The following is a 25,038-nucleotide window of genomic DNA, read 5'->3' on the forward strand; positions in this document are numbered from 1 at the left end:
GTTGTCATTTGCTTGTGCTTTGATTCGAGCCGTCTCAAGGTGGCCACAAACAAATTGTTTTTTTTAGGAGTACTATGAAGATCCTTTTCGCTTGTTATGTTTTATCAGCTAACGACGGAATGTTCTTGCCGGATCAAGATCTTCATATTCTCCTTTCACTGAGGAATAGATATGCATTAAAATCCGTAGTTGACACATGGCGTTCATGGTGGAGGTGGACTCTGTTGTCAGCTAATGCATGTACATTTTGAGATCAGGGTGCTCAGATAAGCCGCGGCCAACTTCAAATCAACAACAAACATCTCATTTTTAGATCCTTCTTATTTTATATGTGTATGCAAAATGATAAGCAGCACTCATTCTTCCTAAATTTCTGCTCAAAAGCATCCGTACCAGGTAGCGTAGTCGGCAATATAATCCGGATGAAGTCAAGTTTGATCGTCCAGTTCATGTCTGAATCAACAGTTATTCCAGATTTTGCTGTCTATCATAATTATATGCTTGTTCCCTTGTCGTTGTATCCATCTGTTATTTTGTTCGTTTCGACAAAAAAGAAATGTCAGACAAGAAGAGACGCAGCAGTTCTTCTGGTTTTCGAATTAGGAATAGAACCGAGGGATTCTCAATATATGCTAGTAATGTGGAGGTATAGTAGAAGAGACTTGTGATAGTGCAGTGTTATAAAAGTCAATTAAAGACAAGAACGCATCAATTAGGAAACTGACGGATGAGGCCATTGTCTAATATTAACACACCGACATGCAATCCATAATAGTTGGCGTTGCCATGGCAACGGGCTGCGTTGCCACACTTAATTCATGTGTAACATCGCAGCTTAGTGAAATAATCATATTGCGGTGTAGTAGTACACATGCATGTACAAGATTAGTGTGGCGATGCGCTGACACAGCTCTGGTATATAAGAGGCGAATAATACGAAAAAAAAGCTTTATCCTTTTCCTACCCCTTCTTCCTTTCGACAGTTGTTACCATGGTCCAAACACTCAGACGCCGCAATGCCGCCAACGAAACAAACGGCACTACTAGCACCAGCGACAAGCGCAAGAGACCGGCGGTATGTTGCTGATTTAGCCCTATTCGTTTTACTCGACGACGAATCTAGTACAAATAAGCGCCATCGATACTAATTTTAATGATCTTATACACACAAACAGACTCGAGATGGAACCCGTGTTCGTCTCACGGACAAGATGAAAGCTGCCGTCACTGTACGTGATAGTGGAATCAAAAAGGTGACCATAACACGCAAGAAGCAACAACAGCAAGCCAAAAGAACATCCACCCGAAACAAAACTTCTTCTGCTTCTGCCACTGTCAACAAGCCGATCGAATCCATCCGCGACTTCAAGAAGATCGAGGTATATAGTATTTTGGATTGCTTGCTGGTGCATAATGTGTATACATATATACAGCGGCCGTAACGTTTTCTCACCCCTTCTTTTTTCGTTCTCTTTCACACACTTTAGGGCCAAACATACTATCTTGTCCATCGCACCGGCAGTGACCCTACTCAAGACACTTGGGAGGCCGAGCAAACGATCGAATCGTTGGAGATCTTGGGCGCTTTCCGCGAACGCGTTCAAACAGCTTCCGGCTATACTATCGACTTCGACAACACCGTTACTACCAACGAAACGTCAACGACTAACACCAATGTCCGTCGGTCGACACGTACGAGCAAGACGCGTGCTATGCTTCGCATGACAGAGCCTATTGACATTGATAGCAGCGGCAGTGACGATGAAGTTACCACCGCATCACGTTCCTCCAAGAAAGGAAGTACTACCACTCGAAAGAAACGCAGCAACAGCGAGTCCAGTGGCAAACCAGCTGCACCAAAGAAACTTCGTGGCCAGGCAGCACGCAAGGCAGCCGAGGTGGAAGAACGTCAACGACGCATGGAGGAACGTGCGACCAAGACGGATGCTGCAATTGTAGGCATTGACGAAACTGACTGTTGTTTGCGCTGCAGCATCTTTCTGTATCGTCAAGCTGTCGAGAAAGACAATTTGGAATTGCTCAAGGCTGCAGTGGAGGACAAGGAGCATGTGCCATACTGGGAGAAGGAAGATTGCCAGCACTGGAGCGACATGGTGGTGGCGGCGGCTATGCTCAAGGGAAATAAGGAGATTGTTGGTCTTTTGTTGCAGAGTCAAGAAAACGGACGTGTCCAGGTTCCGACCAAATACATGCAGTATGGCGGAAGCACAGGCTATGTGAGCCGCTTCACTTTTGGTCACGCTGTCAGGTAAAATACATACAAATTGTATGGATGGCTTTGAAGCGCGAAAAGCTACTTGACGTTGTCTAATCGATTTTGTGTGGTATGTAGCAAGGTGAACGAGTCGCGTGGCAACCGTCAGGGAAACTCGGCATTTTACCGAAACAGTCAAAAGAATCTCATGGCGGTGGATATTTCCCGCTTGAACGAGTCGCTCATTTCTATCAACGTCCTGGAAGCTTTGCAAAATACAGCGCTGGATCCAGATATGGCGGATTTCGTCAAAAGTGCAACCAACCTCGTCCGCGGCTGCAGCATGTTCATGGAACAGAAGGGCTTTTACTATTGCGTGGCATCAGGAAACTGGAACGTCGCTGGAAGTATTATCAATCACATCCAGTATCGCTCAGGATTCAACACGGTACACACAAACGTACTCAGCGTAAGTTGTATCTCCTCTTTCACTAATGTAAAGCTGGTTATATGTATTCGCTTATCTAAACGTTATCATGAAATGCCGATGTGTAGTTCAAGAATGGTGAACCGCTCGAAACGTATCGTCGCAACCAGATCTTGAAAAAGTCGTTCGATTCTGGCTCTATCACGCCTCTGGAATGTGCTGCGATCCATCCTTCAAGAGCATACCTCAAAGAACTGTTTGAACAACTCACCCCTGCTGAACGTATTGAGACCGATGAATTCGGTCGTACCATTGCTCACTTTGCCGCGGCCAGCACGACGCCTGACTGCCTCGAGTACCTGATCGAGCAGGACTTCCCATTCTCGTCTGGAGACAAGTTCAAGTTGACCCCACTCATTCAAGCAGCTCGTTTCGGCCGGCACCAAAATATTCGTCCGTTACTCAAGCATTTAAGTAAAACAGAGATGCCAAACACCGAGTTCGCAGATCAAACGCTCCTTCGCCAACGCTGGCGCCCGCTTCATTATGCCGCCTACTTTGGTCACCCGGAAACCTGTCGTGAATTAATTGATTGTGGTGCTACCTTGGAGGCTATCGAAAGCACTTTACGTGCGACGCCCCTCTTGTTTGCTGCGCAGCGTGGTCACCTCGAATGTGTCAAGGTTCTTGTGGAACACGGTAAGGCAGATCCAGAGGCAGTCGACAAGTATTCCCGTACCGCACTTCATGTGGCTAGCATCAATGGCAAGTACGACGTTGCCAAATATCTGTTGCAAATTGGTGTCGATGCCAACGCTGCGGACACATCTGAAAACAGACCTATCCACTATGCTGCGGGCTTTGGTTACCTGCGTCTGTTACGTCTCTTGATTGAGGTTGGTGGTGCCGATCCAGCCGCCCCCAATGTGTGGAGAACGACCGCTTGCTCCGTCGCCAATCTCAAAGGCCACATTTCTATTGTCCAATACCTGTTGACCGAGTGCAACATTGATGTCAATTTCAAGGATCAAGACGGCAAAACCTTGTTGCATCATTGTGTGGAGGAAACTGTGACTAGTAAGCTGGAAGCCGAACAGTCGCTTCGAAAAGCCCGTTTGCTTATTTCCAAGAATGCTGATCCGAATTTGCAAACTATCGAAGGTAAAGTATCCATGTAACGAGAAGAGAATGCAGTGATTTTAATGATGGAATAAACAAGAACAATAACTAATTATTTGTGTAACTCTAGGTAACACCGTCCTCCATAGTTTTGCTATGGGTTATTTCAATGCACATCGCCCTGCTGGCTGGAAAGAAGAAGACCAGGAGGGCAACGAGCTCGTGAAGCCATTGGAATATGATGACATGGACGGTATCAATTACAGTCGACAAATGGCCCAACTTCTTCTGGAAGCCGGTGCAAACCTGGGCATCAAGAATAATGCAGGCGACACTCCTTTGGCGCATGGTATCCTTCATAATAAGGATTATGTGTTTGATATCTTCATTGAACGAGGTGCCATCTACTGGGATACCATGACGTCCTCTGGTGTTACCTTTTTCCAATGTCTGTTTGCAAATGCGAGTGAGCTGGATTCCTTCAACACGCGACGTGAGATAGATCGTGTGCGCAACAGTCGATATGAAGTCATGATCAAGGGCATTTGGGAAGCGATTGTAAAACATCCAGCCCCGGCAGATGCTAATACCAACGTAAGTTCGATTTTATTAGAGGAATGCACGCATACACGTATGTACTTTTTTCTATCTTTGGCTTACTAAGCACGCTTCTTCACAATTGTTTACAAATTTTAATAGATCAATACCCCTAACTCGGCTGGTTTTACCGCAATGTTGGCATCTGTCCAGGAAGTGTGCGAAACTCAAAAAAAGCATGTCAAAAAAGAGAAGGAGCGTATCAAGAAACGATTCACCTTAGCCTCCAAAAGTTATGCACAAGGTGAAAACTCTGATGAAAGTTCAGCCCGAGAAGAGGCTGTCTTTGAGTTCCGTTTCCATCATTGGGTAAGACCTTTTTTTGTGTTCTATAGCCATGCTTAAAGTATTACACTGGGTAACTTACGATTGAACATTGTGTCTGTAACATATATATAGTTGGATATGGCAACCAAGATTGTAGAAAATTATCACCCGGATATGAATTCGGTTGTCCAGTTGCCCAAGGACTTTTATAAGGGCAATCCCAAGCGGAGCAAGAGTGAATATCCTCGTGAAACTGGTTGGAGCGTTTTGCATTTCGGTAAGCCATGCGAGAGTGTACGAAAAAGAGTGAGTGTGTATGAGTTTAGACGATAAGTTTACTAAAGATATATTACTGTATGTATAGCTACAGCCACTCAAGATGTAAAACTACTGCACTTTTTGTTGTCCCACGGATCCGATCCTAACCAACGCATTATTGTCGCTGGCGTGCCAACTGGCGCTCCTCCTATGTTGAGTGGTTATATAAAAAAGAAGCTCCTTCATCAAGAATACTTGCCCACCACCGATCTACAAACCATCGAACACGCCAACAAGCTATTCAACATCATCAAACCAGATTTCGAGCTATTACTTCCCAACGCAATCAAGAAGTACATCGCGTTTGGCGCTAATCCGTGTGTTGCCGACAAGGAGGGATACTCAACATTGATGAAAGCTGCAGAATCATTGGATCATGAAATAATGGAGGATCTATGTACCGCCTATACCGAGTCGCACTCGTTCGAAGGTATCGATAACCGTGACCAGAAACATCACACTGCACTCATGTACGCGGTGAATGCCGTGCAAGAAGCTTTATCAAGAAGCGATCAATCCATCAACGTACTCACTGTCAAGCATTTGTTGGTCGCCGGTGCCAATCCAAACCTCCATTATGAAAACGCTTGTGGTGATACCGTGATTATGAAGATTATCCGATCCCAGTATCTACCTTTGCTAAACACGGTTATTGAGCACACTCATTATCCGATCGATCATTCTGCCGTTAACAATCGTATGTTTTGGGTTTTTGTCTTACCGTGCACATGTCTTGCTGGTTTGTAATCAAGCGCTCTCCACTAATACCTTTTTGGTTTTGTAACTTTTAGATATGGAAACTTGTGCAATTATCACTTGCAAGAACAAGAATGAGGATATTTCCAAAGCCTACTTTGATCTTATGGCAAGCTCTTATGCATCTTCTTCATTTGACGTCAATGTCAACGACAAAGAAAACAACACCGCACTTCTTATTGCATCCATGTCCGGAAACGAACATGCAGTCAATGTGCTTTTGGAATGCAAGGCTGACCCCAACCATATAGTTGGTGCAAACGTCTCCCCTCTCTGCCGGTCTGTGCAAAACTCCTACTTTCAGATCGCCCAAAGTCTGCTCAAAGCTGGTGCCAACGTCAATCATAAGGACGATCAAGATCTTTCTCCACTCCACCATGCCGTTCTCGTCGAAAAATATCACCTGGTCAAGCTGATGATAGAATTTGGTGCCAATGTACATGCAATCGATAAGAAGCAACGTACCGCACTTCACATTGCTATCCAGAAAACCAAGAACATGACTAATGCTTCGCTCCGAATTGAACGATTGCTTCTACAAGGTGGCAGTGATATCAATGCCAAGGATATTTTGGGTACATTTTTGCTACTATATATGCTGTTCCTCCGAAACCATCGCATAGCTTTACTCTTTCTAACCATCGCGTTTATCTCTGCTCCCTGCGTGTATGTTAATAGGACGTACACCGCTTCATCTTGCTTTCATACATATGGATGTCGTTCCTCACATGCGCAAGATGGCCACAATAGCCAAAAAGGTCAAGAAGATTCGCGAAGACAAGAAGAATGCCAAGATAATGGAAAGCAAGATAGCCTCAGCAGTCGAAAAATTCGGCCGGAACACAAAGGATTCAGGTTCCAATGAATGGATTGCCTATGCAGTACGAGCGCATCTTGAAAACAAGCAACGAGAGGAATCTGGCAGCAAAGGAAAGGATGGCGAAAATATTGTGATTATCGAACAAGACGAACTCGCAGACCTAGAACTTTATGCTCTGTTCCAATGGGAAATGGACACCCAATCGCCAAGCAAAGTCGATCCCATTGATATCATCAAGTTCTTGTCAAACTATGAAGATATCCAATACGACTTACCCGATCATTTTGGCCGTACTCCAATGCATTACGCTGCTACCGTGGGCGCATTCTCTTCCACATCTATCCTCATTGCCAAGGGTGTGAACATCAATGCCGAGGACTTGGATCAAAATACTCCGCTGCAACTTTCTCTTCGTTACAAGCATGTTGATTACTCGGTGATGCTCTGTGATCAAGGAGCTACACCTACCAGCGTGATGACTCTTCCTGCGGGTGATCCAGTGACAACTTTAAACTACAGCTTGTCCCAGGACTTTATGAACATGGCATATCTGATTTTGGATCGTAATCCAAGCGTATTAGGTAAGAAGAATAATCGCTTTTTCAACATTGCAAACTCTTTTCCCTGTTTGTGGCATAGTATGAGACTGACTGATTTTGTATATAGAATCGTTGCAAGACGCTTTGCGAACGGGCAAATTCCATGTTGCGGATATCCTGCTCAATTCTGCTCCTACTTCCACCCTTTCTGCGACCACACAAGAGGGCCAAAACTTGTGGCACATATTTGCCAACTTTAAACCGTTTGACAGGTAAAAAAGAAACTTCCAACACCTACTTATATATATTTTTTTAAATTTACAATACTGATAACGCAATTCATCTAGTGAGATTTGGGACGAGTATTTGACCGACGTCATTGCTAAAGTAGCTGAGCTTGGATTAACATTCGAAGCCGATGTGCACGGACGTACACCCATTCATTATGCTGCAATGTACGGACAAAACACGCTATTGAACAACCTGCTATCTGCTGGCGGCAGTGAGATCAACAAGTTAGATAAAGATGGTTTATCCGAGCTCTGGTATGCGGCATCGTCCCATAGCATTCAATCTGTTCAGGTAAGAATAAACACATTTCGCACATATATAGATAAGGTTGCACAACATTTTTCTTATTTAACGGTACTAATCGATTGTCATTTTTTATGTTATTAGCTGCTGTTAAACGCTGGTGCATTGACCGGAAAAGGCACAAGCTCGGCAACCAAGGATTCAGCATTATTGCTTGCAGTCAAGAGCAAGGATATTTACCTAGTCAAGCTTCTATTAGAGTCTAGTGCTCCTCGTGATGAAGATAGCATCCACGGAAGACCTAACGCTGTGATGCAAGCGTGTATGAACAAATCTGACAAGATCTTGAAGGTAAGCTTGAGTTCGTGGCAAAAATTGGTAGTTAGCCTCGCATCATGTATTGTAGTATTGATTTTGTCGGAATACAGGAGCTTCTGCAAGCAGGTGCTGATCCCAATGTAACATCAACTGCTACTTACCACCTGAAAGGCAAGAAAAAGACATTGGTCATTCAGCCAGTGTTTATTGCCACGGATACGACTTTTGAGGTAATTATTGCTGAGGTTGTTTTTGGATATTGGAAAGCAAGGTCTGTTCCATATATATCTGTGGTTTATCTCAACCTTGCGTGGTAATAAATTCATAGGTACTGATCAACGGTGGAGCCAATCCGAATGTCGTGAGTCCAAAGCAAGAGCCCTATGAAGGCCGATCTTGCTTTATGCACTTGAGCAAATCTACAGCAAACACGGAACTTTTAAAGGTACACTTTTAAATACATATTATGACATTTCGAAATGCTATATAGACGACTGGCTTTAATCTGTTCTACTTATTCACACTATATGTGGTAACGTAAAAAAAAAGTTTTTAATATATTTTTTGGGAGACAAATATGCTATAAGCAATAGGAAGAGAGAGAGGAACACACAAAGTAAAAGATGGAAACTATTTCGAAGCCTCAAGAGTATGGTCCGCAGCCCACATTGCACCGAAATACCCAACTAGGCCAGGGTGTGTTTAGTTTTGGGGAACTTCCTTGACTATAATTATTTCCAAACGATGTATGTGATTAGCAAACCTCTTTCCTTTCTCTCTTCTACTACGACAATAAATCACAACTTACAGGCCAAAACATGTTCTTCACCCATGGCAGATACGACAGTGACCATCAACAACATGTTCTGCTCAAATTTGTCTTGCAACTGCTGGCCAATGTCGGTGTCGGGAAGCTTGACGTCATCCTTTAGGGAGCCGTCTTCCGCCATCAAGTTAAGGAAACCGTCATCGATGCCCATGAGCTGGTAGTCTTCACGCTGGACGATGGGGACATCCATGTTGTGGGTCGAGGGCGACAAATCTTCCAGCTTCCTGTAGAGCCGCAGCGAGACCAAAACAATGTTGACTCTCTCTTTCTATGACTCACTATTGACGCATACCAACATAACAAGCCCGAGCAACAGCGGGTAGAGAGAAAGAAATTGATACTTACTTGCTAGTGAAAATGTCAATGGCGACCAAGTGGACCTTGGCGTGACCGTGCTCGCCAGTCTTGGAGGTAGACATATCAACGATCTTGCAGGGACGGCCCTTGATGACGACGTGGCCGTTCTTGTGCAGAGCAGAGCACTGCATGGGGAAAGTCAAGGAGGCACCAGCATCGGCGGTAGCGTAGGAGTTTTCGTAATCGTCAAACATGGTCTAAGCGGGAAGGAAGGAAGGAAGGAAGGAAGGAAGGACGAGTTCAAAGGGAGATGAGTTTTTCTATTGCTCATTTCTTACAATGTTGGAGGCACAAATGTCACCAATAATTTTTGAACTTACTGTACGGTCAGGTGGAAGAAAGAAGAAAAAAGAGAGGGAGAAAGTTACTTGGTAGTGCTTGCGCCGCTCCACATATTCGTTGGCAGCAGCCGCCCTCTCTCTGGACTAACTCACACACTGCCTGATTTGCTGCTACTGTTCCGACAGCATTCGCTCTGCTAACTTAGTATGATCATAAGCCATTCAGATAGTGAACGGATCTTTTTGTCGAGCTGCTGGCAGGACGTTCTGGTGTTTATCCCTCGTAAGGACGATGGCTCAGTTTCTATTATCCTTGATGAGATGACTTTACTACCATGTTAGCATGGTTTCGATCTGCTAAGTGATAAGTTCCTTATTGTGAAAAATAATACTTCATCGTTAGTGTAACCTTAACTTTTAACAATGAAGCGCTTCCAGCATTGGGGACTCCTGCTGCGACTGTACAATTGGGAACATGGATACTTTTCCAGTTGTTGTGCTTTTGGAGACTTGCAAGCCTTTATTTATTAAGCTTTATTTGAAAAGGCCCAGCATACTCACATGGGCTGCAGAATGCAGCAATTTACAAAAATGTGGAGGTCGTCTAAGTAACTATGTAGTGCTCCAGACTCTGAGAAATTTGGGGTAAGCAAGTAATGTACTACTGCTATGGGCTATGTACTAGAAAATTGACATGCTTATTTAGAAATAACACTTAACGAGTCTTCTCTCTTTTGGTGCTTAGAACTTTTTTAGGGGTAAATGTGAAAAGACTACCCCACGTTCTGACCCACAGCAGCATTCTGATCTGGATACCTGTGCGACGCATCGTCAAACCAAGAATCTGCGCATAAATAGATATTGCGCAAGCTACTTTGACAGCAAAAAAAGCTTGTGGCATTAGCAACCAAGACATTTCGCGCTTATTGATCCCACAAACAAGACTTTCGTTCCACATGTGTTATAACATATGGCGCTACAATCGATAGTCTCTATTGACCAATCAAATCTTTTGATATCGAATGATGTTTGTAATGCCAATGATACCGATCTACCTGTTGATCAATTGGGCAGACTTTGGTTAGCATTTGGTTCCTACCTAATGGGGAGCTTTCAAGATTACTAAACTGCCCTTTGTAACCCTTCGACGACCATGAAGCCTACGGGATAAGTCTACTCTGAGATTACTCCAACGGGGGCGGCATCGGTTTCGAAAACTCTCTGTATTACTTAAGAATTTTACAGCAGAAAAGAATCAGTATTATGGAAAACTCTGTGACAACCACTATTTCAAGAGAAAGCACTGAAAGGGAATACAAGCTGCTATCCAAGGAACCAAGTTCTCAATCGGAGCGTGAAATAGTGTGCAACCTGGTTGCCATGGCAACCAGGTTGTCATTTGCTTGTGCTTTGATTCGAGCCGTCTCAAGGTGGCCACAAACAAATTGTTTTTTTTAGGAGTACTATGAAGATCCTTTTCGCTTGTTATGTTTTATCAGCTAACGACGGAATGTTCTTGCCGGATCAAGATCTTCATATTCTCCTTTCACTGAGGAATAGATATGCATTAAAATCCGTAGTTGACACATGGCGTTCATGGTGGAGGTGGACTCTGTTGTCAGCTAATGCATGTACATTTTGAGATCAGGGTGCTCAGATAAGCCGCGGCCAACTTCAAATCAACAACAAACATCTCATTTTTAGATCCTTCTTATTTTATATGTGTATGCAAAATGATAAGCAGCACTCATTCTTCCTAAATTTCTGCTCAAAAGCATCCGTACCAGGTAGCGTAGTCGGCAATATAATCCGGATGAAGTCAAGTTTGATCGTCCAGTTCATGTCTGAATCAACAGTTATTCCAGATTTTGCTGTCTATCATAATTATATGCTTGTTCCCTTGTCGTTGTATCCATCTGTTATTTTGTTCGTTTCGACAAAAAAGAAATGTCAGACAAGAAGAGACGCAGCAGTTCTTCTGGTTTTCGAATTAGGAATAGAACCGAGGGATTCTCAATATATGCTAGTAATTTGGAGGTATAGTAGAAGAGACTTGTGATAGTGCAGTGTTGTAAAAGTCAATTAAAGACAAGAACGCATCAATTAGGAAACTGACGGATGAGGCCATTGTCTAATATTAACACACCGACATGCAATCCATAATAGTTGGCGTTGCCATGGCAACGGGCTGCGTTGCCACACTTAATTCATGTGTAACATCGCAGCTTAGTGAAATAATCATATTGCGGTGTAGTAGTACACATGCATGTACAAGATTAGTGTGGCGATGCGCTGACACAGCTCTGGTATATAAGAGGCGAATAATACGAAAAAAAAGCTTTATCCTTTTCCTACCCCTTCTTCCTTTCAACAGTTGTTACCATGGTCCAAACACTCAGACGCCGCAATGCCGCCAACGAAACAAACGGCACTACTAGCACCAGCGACAAGCGCAAGAGACCGGCGGTATGTTGCTGATTTAGCCCTATTCGTTTTACTCGACGACGAATCTAGTACAAATAAGCGCCATCGATACTAATTTTAATGATCTTATACACACAAACAGACTCGAGATGGAACCCGTGTTCGTCTCACGGACAAGATGAAAGCTGCCGTCACTGTACGTGATAGTGGAATCAAAAAGGTGACCATAACACGCAAGAAGCAACAACAGCAAGCCAAAAGAACATCCACCCGAAACAAAACTTCTTCTGCTTCTGCCACTGTCAACAAGCCGATCGAATCCATCCGCGACTTCAAGAAGATCGAGGTATATAGTATTTTGGATTGCTTGCTGGTGCATAATGTGTATACATATATACAGCGGCCGTAACGTTTTCTCACCCCTTCTTTTTTCGTTCTCTTTCACACACTTTAGGGCCAAACATACTATCTTGTCCATCGCACCGGCAGTGACCCTACTCAAGACACTTGGGAGGCCGAGCAAACGATCGAATCGTTGGAGATCTTGGGCGCTTTCCGCGAACGCGTTCAAACAGCTTCCGGCTATACTATCGACTTCGACAACACCGTTACTACCAACGAAACGTCAACGACTAACACCAATGTCCGTCGGTCGACACGTACGAGCAAGACGCGTGCTATGCTTCGCATGACAGAGCCTATTGACATTGATAGCAGCGGCAGTGACGATGAAGTTACCACCGCATCACGTTCCTCCAAGAAAGGAAGTACTACCACTCGAAAGAAACGCAGCAACAGCGAGTCCAGTGGCAAACCAGCTGCACCAAAGAAACTTCGTGGCCAGGCAGCACGCAAGGCAGCCGAGGTGGAAGAACGTCAACGACGCATGGAGGAACGTGCGACCAAGACGGATGCTGCAATTGTAGGCATTGACGAAACTGACTGTTGTTTGCGCTGCAGCATCTTTCTGTATCGTCAAGCTGTCGAGAAAGACAATTTGGAATTGCTCAAGGCTGCAGTGGAGGACAAGGAGCATGTGCCATACTGGGAGAAGGAAGATTGCCAGCACTGGAGCGACATGGTGGTGGCGGCGGCTATGCTCAAGGGAAATAAGGAGATTGTTGGTCTTTTGTTGCAGAGTCAAGAAAACGGACGTGTCCAGGTTCCGACCAAATACATGCAGTATGGCGGAAGCACAGGCTATGTGAGCCGCTTCACTTTTGGTCACGCTGTCAGGTAAAATACATACAAATTGTATGGATGGCTTTGAAGCGCGAAAAGCTACTTGACGTTGTCTAATCGATTTTGTGTGGTATGTAGCAAGGTGAACGAGTCGCGTGGCAACCGTCAGGGAAACTCGGCATTTTACCGAAACAGTCAAAAGAATCTCATGGCGGTGGATATTTCCCGCTTGAACGAGTCGCTCATTTCTATCAACGTCCTGGAAGCTTTGCAAAATACAGCGCTGGATCCAGATATGGCGGATTTCGTCAAAAGTGCAACCAACCTCGTCCGCGGCTGCAGCATGTTCATGGAACAGAAGGGCTTTTACTATTGCGTGGCATCAGGAAACTGGAACGTCGCTGGAAGTATTATCAATCACATCCAGTATCGCTCAGGATTCAACACGGTACACACAAACGTACTCAGCGTAAGTTGTATCTCCTCTTTCACTAATGTAAAGCTGGTTATATGTATTCGCTTATCTAAACGTTATCATGAAATGCCGATGTGTAGTTCAAGAATGGTGAACCGCTCGAAACGTATCGTCGCAACCAGATCTTGAAAAAGTCGTTCGATTCTGGCTCTATCACGCCTCTGGAATGTGCTGCGATCCATCCTTCAAGAGCATACCTCAAAGAACTGTTTGAACAACTCACCCCTGCTGAACGTATTGAGACCGATGAATTCGGTCGTACCATTGCTCACTTTGCCGCGGCCAGCACGACGCCTGACTGCCTCGAGTACCTGATCGAGCAGGACTTCCCATTCTCGTCTGGAGACAAGTTCAAGTTGACCCCACTCATTCAAGCAGCTCGTTTCGGCCGGCACCAAAATATTCGTCCGTTACTCAAGCATTTAAGTAAAACAGAGATGCCAAACACCGAGTTCGCAGATCAAACGCTCCTTCGCCAACGCTGGCGCCCGCTTCATTATGCCGCCTACTTTGGTCACCCGGAAACCTGTCGTGAATTAATTGATTGTGGTGCTACCTTGGAGGCTATCGAAAGCACTTTACGTGCGACGCCCCTCTTGTTTGCTGCGCAGCGTGGTCACCTCGAATGTGTCAAGGTTCTTGTGGAACACGGTAAGGCAGATCCAGAGGCAGTCGACAAGTATTCCCGTACCGCACTTCATGTGGCTAGCATCAATGGCAAGTACGACGTTGCCAAATATCTGTTGCAAATTGGTGTCGATGCCAACGCTGCGGACACATCTGAAAACAGACCTATCCACTATGCTGCGGGCTTTGGTTACCTGCGTCTGTTACGTCTCTTGATTGAGGTTGGTGGTGCCGATCCAGCCGCCCCCAATGTGTGGAGAACGACCGCTTGCTCCGTCGCCAATCTCAAAGGCCACATTTCTATTGTCCAATACCTGTTGACCGAGTGCAACATTGATGTCAATTTCAAGGATCAAGACGGCAAAACCTTGTTGCATCATTGTGTGGAGGAAACTGTGACTAGTAAGCTGGAAGCCGAACAGTCGCTTCGAAAAGCCCGTTTGCTTATTTCCAAGAATGCTGATCCGAATTTGCAAACTATCGAAGGTAAAGTATCCATGTAACGAGAAGAGAATGCAGTGATTTTAATGATGGAATAAACAAGAACAATAACTAATTATTTGTGTAACTCTAGGTAACACCGTCCTCCATAGTTTTGCTATGGGTTATTTCAATGCACATCGCCCTGCTGGCTGGAAAGAAGAAGACCAGGAGGGCAACGAGCTCGTGAAGCCATTGGAATATGATGACATGGACGGTATCAATTACAGTCGACAAATGGCCCAACTTCTTCTGGAAGCCGGTGCAAACCTGGGCATCAAGAATAATGCAGGCGACACTCCTTTGGCGCATGGTATCCTTCATAATAAGGATTATGTGTTTGATATCTTCATTGAACGAGGTGCCATCTACTGGGATACCATGACGTCCTCTGGTGTTACCTTTTTCCAATGTCTGTTTGCAAATGCGAGTGAGCTGGATTCCTTCAACACGCGACGTGAGATAGATCGTGTGCGCAACAGTCGATATGAAGTCATGATCAAGGGCATTTGGGAAGCGATTGTAAAACATCCAGCCCCGGCAGATGCTAATACCAACGTAAGTTCGATTTTATTAGAGGAATGCACGCATACACGTATGTACTTTTTTCTATCTTTGGCTTACTAAGCACGCTTCTTCACAATTGTTTACAAATTTTAATAGATCAATACCCCTAACTCGGCTGGTTTTACCGCAATGTTGGCATCTGTCCAGGAAGTGTGCGAAACTCAAAAAAAGCATGTCAAAAAAGAGAAGGAGCGTATCAAGAAACGATTCACCTTAGCCTCCAAAAGTTATGCACAAGGTGAAAACTCTGATGAAAGTTCAGCCCGAGAAGAGGCTGTCTTTGAGTTCCGTTTCCATCATTGGGTAAGACCTTTTTTTGTGTTCTATAGCCATGCTTAAAGTATTACACTGGGTAACTTACGATTGAACATTGTGTCTGTAACATATATATAGTTGGATATGGCAACCAAGATTGTAGAAAATTATCACCCGGATATGAATTCGGTTGTCCAGTTGCCCAAGGACTTTTATAAGGGCAATCCCAAGCGGAGCAAGAGTGAATATCCTCGTGAAACTGGTTGGAGCGTTTTGCATTTCGGTAAGCCATGCGAGAGTGTACGAAAAGAGTGAGTGTGTATGAGTTTAGACGATAAGTTTACTAAAGATATATTACTGTATGTATAGCTACAGCCACTCAAGATGTAAAACTACTGCACTTTTTGTTGTCCCACGGATCCGATCCTAACCAACGCATTATTGTCGCTGGCGTGCCAACTGGCGCTCCTCCTATGTTGAGTGGTTATATAAAAAAGAAGCTCCTTCATCAAGAATACTTGCCCACCACCGATCTACAAACCATCGAACACGCCAACAAGCTATTCAACATCATCAAACCAGATTTCGAGCTATTACTTCCCAACGCAATCAAGAAGTACATCGCGTTTGGCGCTAATCCGTGTGTTGCCGACAAGGAGGGATACTCAACATTGATGAAAGCTGCAGAATCATTGGATCATGAAATAATGGAGGATCTATGTACCGCCTATACCGAGTCGCACTCGTTCGAAGGTATCGATAACCGTGACCAGAAACATCACACTGCACTCATGTACGCGGTGAATGCCGTGCAAGAAGCTTTATCAAGAAGCGATCAATCCATCAACGTACTCACTGTCAAGCATTTGTTGGTCGCCGGTGCCAATCCAAACCTCCATTATGAAAACGCTTGTGGTGATACCGTGATTATGAAGATTATCCGATCCCAGTATCTACCTTTGCTAAACACGGTTATTGAGCACACTCATTATCCGATCGATCATTCTGCCGTTAACAATCGTATGTTTTGGGTTTTTGTCTTACCGTGCACATGTCTTGCTGGTTTGTAATCAAGCGCTCTCCACTAATACCTTTTTGGTTTTGTAACTTTTAGATATGGAAACTTGTGCAATTATCACTTGCAAGAACAAGAATGAGGATATTTCCAAAGCCTACTTTGATCTTATGGCAAGCTCTTATGCATCTTCTTCATTTGACGTCAATGTCAACGACAAAGAAAACAACACCGCACTTCTTATTGCATCCATGTCCGGAAACGAACATGCAGTCAATGTGCTTTTGGAATGCAAGGCTGACCCCAACCATATAGTTGGTGCAAACGTCTCCCCTCTCTGCCGGTCTGTGCAAAACTCCTACTTTCAGATCGCCCAAAGTCTGCTCAAAGCTGGTGCCAACGTCAATCATAAGGACGATCAAGATCTTTCTCCACTCCACCATGCCGTTCTCGTCGAAAAATATCACCTGGTCAAGCTGATGATAGAATTTGGTGCCAATGTACATGCAATCGATAAGAAGCAACGTACCGCACTTCACATTGCTATCCAGAAAACCAAGAACATGACTAATGCTTCGCTCCGAATTGAACGATTGCTTCTACAAGGTGGCAGTGATATCAATGCCAAGGATATTTTGGGTACATTTTTGCTACTATATATGCTGTTCCTCCGAAACCATCGCATAGCTTTACTCTTTCTAACCATCGCGTTTATCTCTGCTCCCTGCGTGTATGTTAATAGGACGTACACCGCTTCATCTTGCTTTCATACATATGGATGTCGTTCCTCACATGCGCAAGATGGCCACAATAGCCAAAAAGGTCAAGAAGATTCGCGAAGACAAGAAGAATGCCAAGATAATGGAAAGCAAGATAGCCTCAGCAGTCGAAAAATTCGGCCGGAACACAAAGGATTCAGGTTCCAATGAATGGATTGCCTATGCAGTACGAGCGCATCTTGAAAACAAGCAACGAGAGGAATCTGGCAGCAAAGGAAAGGATGGCGAAAATATTGTGATTATCGAACAAGACGAACTCGCAGACCTAGAACTTTATGCTCTGTTCCAATGGGAAATGGACACCCAATCGCCAAGCAAAGTCGATCCCATTGATATCATCAAGTTCTTGTCAAACTATGAAGATATCCAATACGACTTACCCGATCATTTTGGCCGTACTCCAATGCATTACGCTGCTACCGTGGGCGCATTCTCTTCCACATCTATCCTCATTGCCAAGGGTGTGAACATCAATGCCGAGGACTTGGATCAAAATACTCCGCTGCAACTTTCTCTTCGTTACAAGCATGTTGATTACTCGGTGATGCTCTGTGATCAAGGAGCTACACCTACCAGCGTGATGACTCTTCCTGCGGGTGATCCAGTGACAACTTTAAACTACAGCTTGTCCCAGGACTTTATGAACATGGCATATCTGATTTTGGATCGTAATCCAAGCGTATTAGGTAAGAAGAATAATCGCTTTTTCAACATTGCAAACTCTTTTCCCTGTTTGTGGCATAGTATGAGACTGACTGATTTTGTATATAGAATCGTTGCAAGACGCTTTGCGAACGGGCAAATTCCATGTTGCGGATATCCTGCTCAATTCTGCTCCTACTTCCACCCTTTCTGCGACCACACAAGAGGGCCAAAACTTGTGGCACATATTTGCCAACTTTAAACCGTTTGACAGGTAAAAAAGAAACTTCCAACACCTACTTATATATATTTTTTTAAATTTACAATACTGATAACGCAATTCATCTAGTGAGATTTGGGACGAGTATTTGACCGACGTCATTGCTAAAGTAGCTGAGCTTGGATTAACATTCGAAGCCGATGTGCACGGACGTACACCCATTCATTATGCTGCAATGTACGGACAAAACACGCTATTGAACAACCTGCTATCTGCTGGCGGCAGTGAGATCAACAAGTTAGATAAAGATGGTTTATCCGAGCTCTGGTATGCGGCATCGTCCCATAGCATTCAATCTGTTCAGGTAAGAATAAACACATTTCGCACATATATAGATAAGGTTGCACAACATTTTTCTTATTTAACGGTACTAATCGCTTGTCATTTTTTATGTTATTAGCTGCTGTTAAACGCTGGTGCATTGACCGGAAAAGGCACAAGCTCGGCAACCAAGGATTCAGCATTATTGCTTGCAGTCAAGAGCAAGGATATTTACCTAGTCAAGCTTCTATTAGAGTCTAGTGCTCCTCGTGATGAAGATAGCATCCACGGAAGACCTAACGCTGTGATGCAAGCGTGTATGAACAAATCTGACAAGATCTTGAAGGTAAGCTTGAGTTCGTGGCAAAAATTGGTAGTTAGCCTCGCATCATGTATTGTAGTATTGATTTTGTCGGAATACAGGAGCTTCTGCAAGCAGGTGCTGATCCCAATGTAACATCAACTGCTACTTACCACCTGAAAGGCAAGAAAAAGACATTGGTCATTCAGCCAGTGTTTATTGCCACGGATACGACTTTTGAGGTAATTATTGCTGAGGTTGTTTTTGGATATTGGAAAGCAAGGTCTGTTCCATATATATCTGTGGTTTATCTCAACCTTGCGTGGTAATAAATTCATAGGTACTGATCAACGGTGGAGCCAATCCGAATGTCGTGAGTCCAAAGCAAGAGCCCTATGAAGGCCGATCTTGCTTTATGCACTTGAGCAAATCTACAGCAAACACGGAACTTTTAAAGGTACACTTTTAAATACATATTATGACATTTCGAAATGCTATATAGACGACTGGCTTTAATCTGTTCTACATATTAGCTGTTGCTAAAACAAAACATCGACCTGAATCTCCAAGATGATCACTCAAATCGTCCGATCTTTTATCATTATTTCTTTGAGAGCAAATCTGATATATGGGTATGTGTACTTGCACTAATTTAACGTAGCATATAGGAATGGTAAGCTATTCTGTGGCAACAAGCCGAAACTTACGTTATTCGACAAAAACTGTTTAGAAATCCATCCTCTCTCAGATGATGCAAGACAAGAAACCAAACGTAAACATGGTTGATCCCGAAACCGGGATGACGCCGTTGGAATATGCTATCCGTAAGCATAACTCCATCCATGTTGAGGTACATACTTGATTACTTCCCGTTAATACTACGCAAACCTTCTTTCAATTTTGCTGATTGCTGGATGATGTATCTATAATAGCGCTTACTGGAACTTGGTGCCGATCCAAACATGGAGAGCTGCCGGTCAAGCGGCGCCGAACGCGACAATCTCGACTTGTGCGAATATGGTCCATTAAATGCTGTGTTCCATTCTATTGCTCAAAACGATTTGTCGATTCTTCAGGTCATGTGTCGCAAAACAAAGTTCAAAATCAACTGGACCGCAAAGGATCGTGATGGTCGCACTGCCGTATCATTCCTTGTAGGCGATGGCTACTCGCATGAAAATGTTGCTATCCTCAAGTTCATTGCTACCAAAACCGGATCAAAGTTTTTCGATATTGCTGATGCTCCTGACAACAATGGTAAGTATAATCTTCAACGATACTGTGTAAGAATTATTACAAGGCTGATTATATGCATTTATTTGAAAACATAGGCCTTCGCGCTATCGATTATGCTAGCGCTCGCGAGCGCAAGGAGCTGTATGAAGAACTCATCAAGCACGGTGTCACCGCTGGAGACGTCGAAATGGAGGCAGCAGATGATGAAGAAGAAGAACCAACGATGAATGTCGACGAATACATTGCTATGCAAGCCATTGAAGAAGACGCTGAAGCTGAAAGAGCCATCCTGGAGGCCGAAGCCAAGGCTGCTGCAATTAAAGAAAATGGAGGAAAAGAAGTTTCTGAAGACGACGACAAAAAAAAGGCTGTCGTTGATCCCATTTCGAAAATGCAAAAAATTGGCAAGATTGTTTTCGACGACAACAACAATCCCTATGATATCATTGTTCAAAAGGTCGATGTTGGAAGCGGCTATTACGGATGTAACATGTATGTTCCTAATTCTGGTATACAAGCTTGTCAATAGCATGGAGGAAAAAGTAATACTCACCTTTTCACGATTAATCTTTATAGGTTCTACAAGCTATCCATCATCTACAACACTGTCCTTGATCTTTATGTGCTTTGGACCCGCTGGGGCTCATTTGGCGAAGTCGGAATGCGTCAACGAACGCCTTATATGAGCAAGGAAGAGTGCGTGGCTGAATTCAGATCCATCTTCCGATCCAAGACGGGCAACCATTGGGAAGACCACAAGCCAGAGAAATTTGTTCCTAAGCCTGGTAAATTCGAGCTTATCCTGGCCAAACTACCCAAGAAGCCAGTGATCCTAAAGGACTTTACGTTTTTGAAAACCACTGCTCCATCACAATTGCCTCGAACCATATTCAATGCCATGAATATCTTTTGCGACTTTGAGGCGCTGAACCAAGGTTTCCAGCAACTGGAGCTTGACATTCCTGCCGGACATATCCCTGAGAAACACATGGAAGAGGCTTACGCCACACTCAAGAAAATTAGCAATGAAGTCGAGAAATATACGTCCCGAGTCATATATGCTACCAAGGAAGAGCGTGCTCAAAAGAAAGGTAAACAATATATGAATATATTAGTTTACTACAGCTCCTATATAAGCAATTCAAGTGTACGTATGCTAAAACCTGCTGTCTAAAATGGCGTATATAGAAATGGGCCATCTATTGGTGCAATTAAGCAACAAGTACTACCGCTTGTTCCCCAAGTCTTCACATCGAAACGGCATTGTACCTATCGTCCGAAAGCACAATCTACAAGAGGAACTTGCACGTCTGAACAATATCAACTACCTCAACTTTTCGATCAACGTCCTTTTGGCCGCCAAGCGACGCTCATCCGAAATTCATCCCCTGGACTACTGCTTTCGTTCCTTGCACTGCCAGCTCTCCGAGATCGATAGTAACACGCCCGAGTTTAACATGGTTCAAAAGTATATGTTAACAACAGCCGAGCAAACAGGCTACGAGATCACCCACTTGTTTAGCGTCAACCGCGAGGGTGAAGAAGAACGATTCGAAAAATTCGCCAAGAACTCAAACCGAAAGCTCTTGTGGCACGGATCTCACGTAAACAACTTTATGGGTATTCTGAAGCAAGGTCTTCGAACCAAGCCTGCTTTTGCTGATGCCTCGGTAAGTTTTTAATTTCTATTTGCAAAAATTTAGTAAAATCACAGCTAAGTAATTTTAATCTAACACCGTGAATGGTATTCTGTTTTATACTATGTAGGGATCCATGTTTGGCAATGGTATCTACTTTGCAGACATGTTTGCCAAATCTATCAATTACTCCAGTAATGGTTGGTACGAGCGAAAGCATCCCGGCTATGCTTTGCTTTTGCTTTGTGAAGTAGCTCTCGGTGAAGAATGCGAGATGGCCTATTACAGCGAGCTAAATTACGAGAAAGACAAGCATATGTCTGTCAAGGGACTGGGTCGTGAAGGACCAAATCCGGCAAACGCAATTTACGACAAAAATGGTGCACAAGTACTCATGGGTCCCTCCATCCAATACGACATCCCGGACTCCGTTCCTTATTTCCAACGTAGCCGTATCAACTACAACGAATACATCGTGTATGAAGAAGATCAGATCAAGATCAAGTACATGGTTCTTGTGCGCAACAACAACTATTGTGAGCTATGCCAAACCAACCATAGCTACAATTCTTCGTCTACGGACCTTTCCGAACACGAGTTCAAAGATGGGCTTCAATACACTCAACTTGGCGTATACGAGCGTGGACTTGTACGACTCCATCTTACGCATGCTGGCAAGACTCCAAAGGAAATGTTTGATGATAATCTTGATGCATTCCTTGATGCAGAAGGCTACAGTAAGTTCTCTTCTTTCCCTTAAATTGCCCCTGTTTGATCATATACTTATCTTTATACGCGTATGAATAGAGCCACGATGGAAGCCTAGTATGCCAATTACTCGCACCAGCAAAGTATGCAAGAACTGTGCACATACCATGACTGCCATGATGTTTGTGGACCATATCGAGAAGCAGCTCCCGGATACGTTCCAACAACGTGAGCGTTGTCAATATGGTGAACAGTGTAGCAAGAAGAATGATCTAGCCCACGCCAAGCAATATAAGCATTGGTTTCTTGCAAACCTGAAGAATGAGGAGAACAACGTAGAAGAATCTCAAGAAATTGAAGACGAAGACGATAAATTGAGTGAATCGGATAGCGATTAAGTGATATATGCAACACCCTCTTCTCTATGCATCCTTTTCTCAAGTGTCTGGTTTATGTCTATGCAGTCTATGCAAAAATCTAATAAATTTATAATCTGCACTATATAAGATGCCTTTTGTTAGCAGTCTCGCTCGCCAAAATTAGCATCTCAAACCAAGCGAATCACATTGAACAATAGGTCTCACTAGCCAATTGATAACCAGATTATCTCACGAAAAATTAGTGGCGTGACATTAGAAGAAAGGTTGTCATTGTTTAAAGCAGTATTAAGTAAGCGAGGAAACAGAATAATAGTAAGCAGGGGAAAGAAGATAAAATAGAGAAGAACGAAGTTTTCTTTTTCGGCGTAGTAGGTGGGGAGGGAACAAAGCAAAAGGAAAACAGATGGCAAGAATTATAAGGAATAAATATACTAATTACACTTTACTCTCTCCAGGTGTACTTGATGTTGCTGGGTTGCTCAGGCACAACGACCATGGACGTATAGTCTGCTTTGGGCACGCCTTCCTTCTCAGGAGCAAAATCAAACATACGGATGAAGGTGGAGATGATGGTCTTGAGCTGCAGATAGCCAAACTGTTCACCAATGCAACGATGACGACCAGCACCGAAAGGAAGGAAAGGCGACTTGGACGAGATACCGACAGAGCCAAAACCGTAGTCAATGTTGGCATCATCACCTACTTCCATTTGATGAACAGGGTCGTTCTTTTCGATCCAGCGGTAAGGGTTGTAGCTGGTGGGTTCGTTAAAGTACTTTTCGTCGACCTGGGTGACACCAGGAGAAGCACAGATGAAGTTGCCCTTGGGAATCTCGAATCCAGACTTTTCGTAGACTATCTTGTCAGCAACGACCTTGCGCATCATTTGGAAAATTGGTGGGTGGAGACGGAGCGTTTCGCGGATCACAGCTTCGAGCAATGGCATGTCCTTCAAGTTATCGAAAGTCAATTCGGTCTTGAGCGATCCCAACTTCTCAACCTGTTCCTGGCGCAAGGCAGTGATTAAGTCGGGTTGGTTGGCGAGTTCTAAGATAGTCCAGGCAGAAGTGGTAGCCGAAGTGTGCTGGCCGCCGAACAAGACAGCGATCATCATACCGGCAATGTGCTTGTCGGGGATCGAAGTACCGTCCTTGTAGGTAGCATCCATCAAAGCTTGAAGCAAATCGGCGTTGCTCTATTGCAAATCCAAACTCATTAGTCCCATTAATGCTTTTTCTGCCTTGCTCCATGTTAGTCAATAGCTACAAGTAAACTCACATTATCGTTCTCAGCCTTGCGACGTTGGATAATGCTCGAGTAGAGGCTAGCCATCTTTTCACATGCAACATCACGGCGCTTGTACGACGGGAGCGGAAGGTTGGGAAACATGAAGTTGATGGGCTGGAAACCTTGGTCAAGATCATAGTACAGATCAGCAACACTCTCATCCAGAGCAGCACGAATTTCCTTGCCCATCAAGCAACGCGATGCAGTGCAGATGATCAATTTGCCAAAGGTGTGGTAGGCTTCCATCAAGCCAGAAGGCTTCTTGAAATCCTTGAAAAATTCGGTGGTTTCTTCGACAATCATAGGAACATGTTGACGGAAGCTTTCCGAGCTAAGACCGGCCTTGATAAATCTACGTGTAGAGCGTTAGTGAGATCATCGTGGACTTGGCCCTACTATCTATTCTCGTTTCGTACCTTTTCTGTTCCATGAAAATGTTGTGTGGCGCGTCATAGACAACTTCACGTCCAAAGACATACTTGGTCATGTCGTTGTATGCCTCAGCAGCGGATGACAAGTTCTGCTTAGCATTGAACACGAACTGGTTGCCATCAGCACCCAAGCACACGGTGACACGCTTGCCAACCAAGTAAAAGGTGAAAACGTCGCCGTATTTCTTTTGGCAATCCTTCAAGAACTGGATCGGGTTACTGTATTTACAACGTATAGTATAAGTACGCGTTGTCTCTTCCATATCCCATTTTCAATGCTTTCAGCGTCCAACGCACTCCTGCCTTCCATTACAAGCCCCCCTTCATTTCTGGAAATTAAAACTTACATGCCAAACTGAACGGCATTACCCATGAATGGAATCCAGGAGAAGACAGTGGGTGGTTGTCGGGGATTTTGGGGTGCAATCTATTGTACAGGTCCCATATTCACTTTTCGTGTCAAAAGCGTGTTTTTTCAGTATCATCTCGTTTGAATTCAAGATATTTACCAACTGGGACAAAATGTGAACGGCAAATGCCACACCGAGGGCAAGAGCCCCATACATGAACACGGTGGGCAGACTAGAAGCTACCGCAGCGATAAGGGCCATCTCGGATGGGGATGTATGGAGAGAGAGAGAGAGAGAGTGTGTGTGTGTGGGAGGGAGGTAAAGAGAGAAAGAGTGGAAACAAG

At 44.1% G+C, this 25,038-nt stretch overlaps 4 protein-coding genes across 4 annotated transcripts; 2 read left to right on the forward strand and 2 right to left on the reverse strand.

The window, feature by feature from the left end:
- Positions 1 to 991: 991 nt before the first annotated feature.
- Positions 992 to 8,367, forward strand: BDB00DRAFT_867542 (ankyrin repeat-containing domain protein; the record flags this gene model as incomplete). The annotated part of the gene is made up of 16 exons (XM_053126352.1): positions 992 to 1,075; positions 1,176 to 1,379; positions 1,488 to 2,269; positions 2,354 to 2,684; positions 2,771 to 3,803; positions 3,892 to 4,355; positions 4,461 to 4,667; positions 4,758 to 4,902; positions 4,990 to 5,640; positions 5,735 to 6,274; positions 6,378 to 7,100; positions 7,186 to 7,330; positions 7,406 to 7,640; positions 7,737 to 7,943; positions 8,021 to 8,140; positions 8,239 to 8,367. 16 exons carry the CDS (start codon positions 992 to 994, stop codon positions 8,365 to 8,367), a joined length of 6,000 nt encoding a protein of 1,999 aa, XP_052984650.1.
- Positions 8,368 to 8,419: 52 nt separating this feature from the next.
- Positions 8,420 to 9,532, reverse strand: BDB00DRAFT_446253 (eukaryotic translation initiation factor 5A). The gene is made up of 4 exons (XM_053117418.1): positions 9,417 to 9,532; positions 9,085 to 9,293; positions 8,719 to 8,972; positions 8,420 to 8,635 (listed from the first exon to the last, which is right to left on the reverse strand). The coding sequence occupies exons 2-4, from the start codon at positions 9,288 to 9,290 to the stop codon at positions 8,613 to 8,615; spliced, it is 483 nt and encodes a 160-aa protein (XP_052984651.1). The 5' UTR covers positions 9,291 to 9,293; positions 9,417 to 9,532; the 3' UTR covers positions 8,420 to 8,612.
- A 2,227-nt stretch (positions 9,533 to 11,759) lies between these two features.
- On the forward strand, positions 11,760 to 22,644 carry BDB00DRAFT_867544 (ankyrin repeat-containing domain protein; the record flags this gene model as incomplete). Its single annotated transcript, XM_053126353.1, has 24 exons — positions 11,760 to 11,843; positions 11,944 to 12,147; positions 12,256 to 13,037; positions 13,122 to 13,452; positions 13,539 to 14,571; positions 14,660 to 15,123; positions 15,229 to 15,435; positions 15,526 to 15,670; positions 15,757 to 16,407; positions 16,502 to 17,041; positions 17,145 to 17,867; positions 17,953 to 18,097; positions 18,173 to 18,407; positions 18,504 to 18,710; positions 18,788 to 18,907; positions 19,006 to 19,122; positions 19,199 to 19,297; positions 19,396 to 19,515; positions 19,598 to 19,922; positions 19,997 to 20,393; positions 20,478 to 20,992; positions 21,090 to 21,571; positions 21,669 to 22,275; positions 22,346 to 22,644. The coding sequence occupies 24 exons, from the start codon at positions 11,760 to 11,762 to the stop codon at positions 22,642 to 22,644; spliced, it is 8,832 nt and encodes a 2,943-aa protein (XP_052984652.1).
- Positions 22,645 to 22,857: 213 nt separating this feature from the next.
- BDB00DRAFT_800103 (lanosterol 14-alpha demethylase) lies at positions 22,858 to 25,038 on the reverse strand. The gene is made up of 5 exons (XM_053121751.1): positions 24,854 to 25,038; positions 24,692 to 24,771; positions 24,330 to 24,563; positions 23,905 to 24,265; positions 22,858 to 23,821 (listed from the first exon to the last, which is right to left on the reverse strand). Exons 1-5 carry the CDS (start codon positions 24,953 to 24,955, stop codon positions 23,069 to 23,071), a joined length of 1,530 nt encoding a protein of 509 aa, XP_052984653.1. The 5' UTR covers positions 24,956 to 25,038; the 3' UTR covers positions 22,858 to 23,068.

The sequence above is a fragment of the Zychaea mexicana genome (genome assembly GCF_025766255.1).
Source record: "Zychaea mexicana strain RSA 1403 chromosome Unknown BDB00scaffold_5, whole genome shotgun sequence".
NCBI lineage: Eukaryota > Fungi > Mucoromycota > Mucoromycetes > Mucorales > Lichtheimiaceae > Zychaea > Zychaea mexicana.

Excerpts from the sequence above, each read along its gene's own strand:
- BDB00DRAFT_800103 (XM_053121751.1), bottom strand. The coding sequence starts at position 24,955 with ATGGCCCTTATCGCTGCGGTAGCTTCTAGTCTGCCCACCGTGTTCATG. Across the intron at positions 24,772-24,853 it reads TTCACATTTTGTCCCAGTTG|ATTGCACCCCAAAATCCCCG; the intron begins GTAAATATCTTG and ends CCTGTACAATAG. Across the intron at positions 24,266-24,329 it reads ATTTTCATGGAACAGAAAAG|ATTTATCAAGGCCGGTCTTA; the intron begins GTACGAAACGAG and ends CTCTACACGTAG.
- BDB00DRAFT_446253 (XM_053117418.1), bottom strand. The coding sequence starts at position 9,290 with ATGTTTGACGATTACGAAAACTCCTACGCTACCGCCGATGCTGGTGCC. Across the intron at positions 8,973-9,084 it reads ATTGACATTTTCACTAGCAA|GCTCTACAGGAAGCTGGAAG; the intron begins GTAAGTATCAAT and ends GGTCTCGCTGCG. Across the intron at positions 8,636-8,718 it reads TGAAGAACATGTTTTGGCCT|TCAAGGAAGTTCCCCAAAAC; the intron begins GTAAGTTGTGAT and ends AAATAATTATAG.